Here is a 6,878-nt window from a genome sequence, read left to right as displayed (position 1 = left end):
TAGTAATGAGAAAAGTTTTAATTATAATTTAAAATACATAACAATAAAAATGAATTGATCTATAATACATTACACTAGTGAAATGAAAGAAAAACCCCTTTTTAAATATGTATATATATATATGCTAATTTAAAATGAAATGTTTTTACAGAGCTTATCACAATAATGATAAAAAGAAAACCTTTTTTAAAAAACTCTTAGCTTAATATATTCATTATATACATATAAACCAAAACCGAATGTCTACTGTGAAATTCAAAACTCAAGCCTTGCTTATAACAAATTTCAACTATATAAACTTTCCAAATTTTATGAATTACTAACTATATATATAAAACAAAATTAAAAATCATACCATTTGTCCTTAAAGTGTAAAAGCTAAAATTTTTATGGAAAAATGTCTGTGATAATAGCACCCACAAGTGTTGGAAATATTCTCTTTACCAGATATATTAAAAAAACACAACCTTTTGGGTGCTATTAGTATTATTGCAGACATTTTAGTTTAGAAATTATAACTTTGTGCTTTATTTTTAATTTAATTTTATGTATGTAATTAGTTAATCATAAAATTTTTACAAATTTTAATAGCTGAAATTTGTTATGTGTAATGGCTTTAGTTGTGAATTACACATTAGACAACTTTATAACTTTTTTAATCAGTAAAAAGTCCATAAGATGTATCCATATCAATCCAAGATATGTTTGCTGTAGATTTGGTTTCATCAAATTTCCTGGCAGAACGAGGTGATTTAAAAAACTTTCTTGATTGAGTCATCACTTTTTTTGGAGTCTCGTGATTTTTTCTTGTGAATTCAACCTTAGAACTTAATTCATTCTTCTCATTATCTTCACTGCTGAAGAATAAATCATTAGCAATTTTTTCTTCCATCTTTGCCTGAAAAAATGAATAATGAAATATAGTTCATATATTTTTGTACTAAATAAATACAACAGAGTCTGTTATTATAAATAGCTTATTTGTCAGTTTTTGGAATTATTTATATTTAAAAAAATTCCTTTTCACAACAATATCTTTTTTTGTACAAGTATAATCCTCTGCGCAGGAACAAGTTTAAGTTGATTATAAAGTTAGCCAACTATATGAGGCTTCAATGTGAACTTAGCTTAAACTGTTTTTGTTTTTTTAAATTTTGGCTAGGTATTGTTTTTAAACAGATAAATTTGTTTGGATGACCACAGAGAACCTAGATTGTTATTAGTATCTTATATATACAATTCACAGCTCTTCCTAATAATTAAGTGCTCATGTTATCTGGTTTCTTATTTTGTGATTTAGGTAAATAAACATTGTTGTGTACTTTAATGAAATATGGTGAGTACAACACAGCTCATTGTCTTAATTAGCTACATGCTTATTATGAAGCAATTAATAATAACCTTCATATTATATTATTGTTGGAAATGCAGCATTATACCTTTGTATCTAAGCCATCAGTATATCAATGTTAACTGTGAAGTGAAAATATGTATCACTTAGACCCCACCATACATTTTTAAGCTGTTAAACTTCAACAATGATCTGACTCAATCAACAAGAACCATACAGGATTAATTCTATACCATTTCCATTGTTAACAAAAATATAAAAACTAGTTATTTCACAAAATATTGTTTTATTTTTGGCACTAATATTCTTCAGATACATAAATAAATACAATCCCATGTCACACACACACATACACAATGGACTATCTAACTGTCAACTATCCTTATTAACATTTTTACATAATTGTAACATAGATTAAAGTTGTGAAGTCAAGTTTCAAGCTTAAAATTAAGCATGTGAGGTAAATTTCTCTCTTTATTAGGGCTTTTATCAAAAATGGAGAAAAACTTTAAGAATGATGTTGCACAGGCTTGAAAACACAAGCAACTCATAAACAAAAGTCACTTAGGATGGTTTACAATGAGAACAGATGAACATACATCTTAAAATCTCAGAAAACAAAATATGAAAGAGTAATAGCATTTTTTTTTAAAATCGAGATGCTATTAATTGAAAAAAAATATTGTAATGGTTAATCATTTCTAATTTAGCTGATATATAACATGTAATAAAACTCATCGTGCCAAACTACCTTATGTGTAGTCAATAGTTTAGTATATCAGCAATCAAGAAATGGCATGTAATATGTATATAAACCATGACATACTTTTCTATTATAGTTTTATAGATTAAAGAAGTTTTGTTCTACCCAAGAAAGTTTGGAATATTTACATTCTCAGATTTCAGACTGACTAATAATAACACTATTTTTAACACTAAATAGTGTATTCAGAGGTTAACATAATGTTAGACTGAAATTAAACAGATAAGTTTATTGATTAATAACTTACAACCTACACCCCACATTTTGAGAGAAATATTCTATCAATTAGTTTATAATAAAACAAACAACTAAACCTTTTTATTTGTTGCTTTAGATTTCCATGAATAAGTCTTTTGTTTTCCAGGACTATTTGGTACATCTCTCTTGTAAGGAGCAATTCGTACGGCTACAGACTTTCGCTTTTCAGCTTGTGCTAACTTTGAAAACTGAGAAGCACTACTGGTTGTTTCTTTCTGAGAAAAGGTAACCTTTAAAGAAAACGATTTCATTTTTACAGTGTATGTGTATATATAAATTTTTAAGATGTTTGCAAATAAGATTTAATAAGTTCCAAGTGAGTACTTTTTTAATGTGTAAGGAACCTGAAATTTGTTCTTAAGTTACAATCTACATATCTTAAGTCACTGCAGAGAAAGTATTTTGAAGATCATCATATACATTTAGATGTTCTTATATTGGTGAAACAGGTAAAAATATAATCAGATTAAATATGTATAACTTTCAGTAACATAAAAAACATATGAAAAGTAAAATTCAATAATAACTTATAATTGACCAACAAAAACCTAATTATTATTTTTTGTAACCCAAACCTGTTTCTTCCTGCATAATTAGTAAGTTCATGAGGTACAAAGCACTTTGTTTAACTATATTTGTATTAACTTAACATAAAAACCTGATATTTTTTACATTTACAGTTTTTCATCTTATATGTTGTTGTAGCTTAAAAGATTATTATTTCACTTAGGATGTCACTTCATTTCACAATTTGTATTTCACATTACTAAATGCTTATAACAAATAAGCAGGTTATATATAAGTATAAGAACTATAATTAACACCCAGAAATACCTCAAATTTTAACAGTAACTTATTCTGCTATATTTCTATATAAACACTTAAAAACCTTATAAAAATATCTACCTTTACATCATCTGATTCTGAACTTTTCTTATCTGCCTCCTCTGCAAACATAACTTTTTTCTTGGTTTTTGAACTTGGAACCATGTGTTTTAGTATACTGTTAGCCTAAAATTAAATTAAATGAAAAGTGAAGTAGCTACTTGTAAACATTTGAGAGTAAATAGTTTCCTAGATTTCAGGTTATTTAAGAAATTCTAAAAGAGTAAAAAAGTTATTAATCAGGCTTGTACTTGAAATTTTATTGTTGATGGTTATGAAAGTGAATGTGTATTTTCTAACTTGATGTGAACCATCAAAAGGTAAACACAAGAAAAGAACAAACTTACAAAATGATAGCATCAAACAAAAACTATAGTTTTAACATTTATATCTGTCAAACTTTACAGTATTATGTACTTTAAGTCTTCAAAATGTTGATATATAGTTTTTAAACCATTTTACCTCTACATAATCCGATTCTGAACTACTGTTATTTGCCTCTTCTTTAGCATGTATTTCTTTTTTGGGTTTCATTCCATAAGAATTCTGTTTTAGAATGGTGTTAAGCTATTTCAAAAGTGGTTAAAGTACAAGTTACAAAAACATCAAGTTAAGGTAATCAAACAGATAAAATAAAACCAAGTTTAGTGGATAACATGATGATTTCTACTTGTTTCATAACTTGTATCATGGAGAAATGAAAATATCAAATGTTTTTTATTGTTTGTTTCAGGATCCTATATAACTGTAATGTTAGAATAAAGTATTCTAAATGTGTTATGTGAACGTTTTTGGTCATTTATGAATAAACCTAGATCTTGGTTACTCCATCTTCACAAAAATAAGAGAATCATGAATCTAATATACAAAAGGAAAAGTGTAGTGATTTGTTACAAGTAACATGAGAGAGACAAGATACAGCATTGAAGTCAAGATAAAATTAAAACAAAAACACTGTCTTTAATCAAATTGTATGGTGACTGATCATCTTGCAGGTGGTAGTATGACAATCTAGTGTACGATAATGAAGGTTTCCCAACACCCGTTTTAACAGTTCAATCACGCAGAAATCTACAGATGTCTGCATCCAGTGATTTGACCAATATGTATTCTTATTGAAGAAATAAATATTCATTTCATTCTCCAGCTGCTTAAGGCATATGATGGTTGAGTGGATTTGTCATAGAAACAACCTGTGTACATGCAACTAAAGACGTTTTTGATTATGTTGTGCACTGTTGCTTGGGACATGTGGACAGCTCTTACCAATGACCTCTTTTTGTTCAGGAATTCTCACCTGTTACATTATGTCCCACTTTACTTACCATGGCTGGGGGTATGACCTGTTGCAGAATCTGAACACATCTTTATTATATAAGTGTATGAATATTTTGTGTCAAAATATGACTGATAACATAATCTTTCTAAAAGCAATCAATTTTTGATGGCATCACACTTCCTACAAATGTAGTTCTGACATATTCTGTTTCACTGTAACATTATATCAGCTGTGATTGTCATGTGAATTGCTGATTTGCTTATTTAATTTTGTTTTAATATAATGTAATCACCTTTCTATGAAATATACGAATAGATCACAGGTGGATTTAGCTTTAGTGTCTTATATTATGCCTGAAAATCATATACATTTTGGCTATCATTTCTGAGGAATTATGAAATGTATTACTGAAATACAGTACCTTTTTTGTTGATGAGACAACACTTAAGATTGGTGTTTGTAAACCACTAGGTATTATATCTGTGATTAGTTCAAGCTCAGGTGTTTTTTCTCTTACTCCTTTATGCTGCCCAAAATTAAACCAATCATATGTAATGAGTGACTGAAACTTTACTTTTTTAACATAAGTAATTTATTAACTCTTGGAGTACATTATATTCACTTATAAATCTTTTTGTTATAGAACCAAGTGGCATTAAAATTATCCAAATTTTTTTAGTAAATGAAGACTTATACCTCAAACTCAAACATACTTTATAGTCACTATGAGAAAAACCTATACACTGTATAGGTGAAGTGATGAAAAAGTGTCTCAGTTTTTCACTTTATATAGCTGCACAATAGTAGGTATAGTAAATAAACTTGGTATTCCGAAAATTGTTTAATCTTGAAGTCGAAGTTCAAGGAAGGTCCAATTCAATCTGCATATGTTTGATATTTTTCACTATGATATAGGTCCAACTTATCTCTCTTTGGTTAACTTGTGTTTAGGGTTACTGATGAGGAGTGGAATTCTCTGAAACTAGTATAACCCAATAACACATGTTGATCAATGTGTAGATTGAACTGGCCCACCCTTGAACTTAGACCTCGAGATTAAACAATGTTTGTAATACTAAGTTTATTTATTAAGACTTATACCTGTTAGAATAAAGAAGTTATTTGTATACTGAAAAATATAAATTCTAAAAGATATAACATTTCTTGCTTGTAAAAAATACTATATGCCAAGAAGATTTTTACTCAAACGCCTTATCATTATTCATCAATGTAACACAGAAATACATAAAAAAGTACTTTTCTTTGTTACTTATACATATCTACATGCCTAATGTGGCTGACAATCATAACTGGGAGAAGAGAAAATCGTAATCATATTTGGAATTATATGAACAGTAGTACTTGAAACTTGTAATTAGTTAATTAATTCCAAGAAGCTTAGATTGAGCAAAATCTATACAAGACAATAAATACATATATTAAAAAAGAATCTCATTACACAGGTTTATGTAATTATCTTTGTTGTGTAGTTTGATGACATTTTTGAAATTTGTTTGTTCAAAAGTTAATTACAGAAAATATAAATAACAATATAACATTATATTTAATAGCAAAAAGTGGAAAATAGACATTCACTAAATAAGTAAAATTAACAGAAAAAGAAGAAAAAAACCTTAGTTTTTAGTGCAAAGACTTATTTTTTTCCTTCATTTTCTGTTCATTCTGCTTAGTTTAGTGAATGACCATTTCTGACTTATTACTTTTAAATAAGAATATTCTTTTATCTTTATTACGTATTTTGCTTGTACATATATTTTTTGTAAACGTTTCATGTTGAGTCAGTTTTGAGAATTCTAAGTTATACTTTTATAAATTCATAAAATGTTAAAGAGACAAAAAGGAGTTTATTAGCCATTCAAGGATATCCTTTCCAGCTCCCAACTATAACTACCCCTTACTACTCATGTATTCATCCAGTCTTTTCTTGAACTCAATGTAGGAGTCATCTGCAGTTTAGACATATTACTTTTCAAATAGGGTAAGTGGCTTTTGGAATGAGCTGCCTTCAAGGGTGGTGGAGGCAGAAAATTTAAAAGTGTATAAGATTATTAAGGGTATTGATAATATAGATCTATCAAACTTTTTTGTGTTTAGCAGTGAAAACAATAGGACAAGAGGTCATAAGTTCAAATTTTGGCAGCCAATCAAATCCCCTCTAACACTTCTCCTCTCCAGAGAAAACAATTTTAGAGATTTTAGTCTCTCCTTATAGGACAATCCCACCATCCCAGGTATAATCATAGTGGCTCTTCTCTGAACCTCCTCGAACAATTCAATGTCCTTTTTGAGGAAGGAAGTTCAAAACTGTACACAGAACTCTA

The 6,878-nt window shown here is 28.2% G+C and overlaps 1 protein-coding gene across 1 annotated transcript; it reads right to left on the bottom strand.

The window, feature by feature from the left end:
* Nucleotides 1-205: 205 nt before the first annotated feature.
* LOC111087443 lies at nucleotides 206-5,091 on the bottom strand. Its single transcript, XM_022394069.1, has 5 exons — nucleotides 4,958-5,091; nucleotides 3,720-3,824; nucleotides 3,279-3,383; nucleotides 2,429-2,602; nucleotides 206-898 (listed from the first exon to the last, which is right to left on the bottom strand). Exons 2-5 carry the CDS (start codon nucleotides 3,789-3,791, stop codon nucleotides 656-658), a joined length of 594 nt encoding a protein of 197 aa, XP_022249777.1. The 5' UTR covers nucleotides 3,792-3,824; nucleotides 4,958-5,091; the 3' UTR covers nucleotides 206-655.
* Between the last annotated feature and the right edge of the window lie 1,787 nt (nucleotides 5,092-6,878).

This window comes from Limulus polyphemus, unplaced genomic scaffold (genome assembly GCF_000517525.1).
Source record: "Limulus polyphemus unplaced genomic scaffold, Limulus_polyphemus-2.1.2 Scaffold2154, whole genome shotgun sequence".
In the NCBI taxonomy this organism is placed as follows: domain Eukaryota; kingdom Metazoa; phylum Arthropoda; class Merostomata; order Xiphosura; family Limulidae; genus Limulus; species Limulus polyphemus.
This window is presented reverse-complemented; position numbering and strand designations above follow the sequence as displayed.

What these genes read in the sequence shown, in the direction of transcription:
- LOC111087443 (XM_022394069.1), bottom strand. Translation starts at nt 3,791, where the DNA reads ATGAAACCCAAAAAAGAAATACATGCTAAAGAAGAGGCAAATAACAGT. An exon ending in CAGAATCGGATTATGTAGAG is followed by an intron (nt 3,384 to 3,719) that starts GTAAAATGGTTT and finishes ATTTAATTTTAG; the next exon opens with GCTAACAGTATACTAAAACA. An exon ending in CAGAATCAGATGATGTAAAG is followed by an intron (nt 2,603 to 3,278) that starts GTAGATATTTTT and finishes TTTTCTTTAAAG; the next exon opens with GTTACCTTTTCTCAGAAAGA.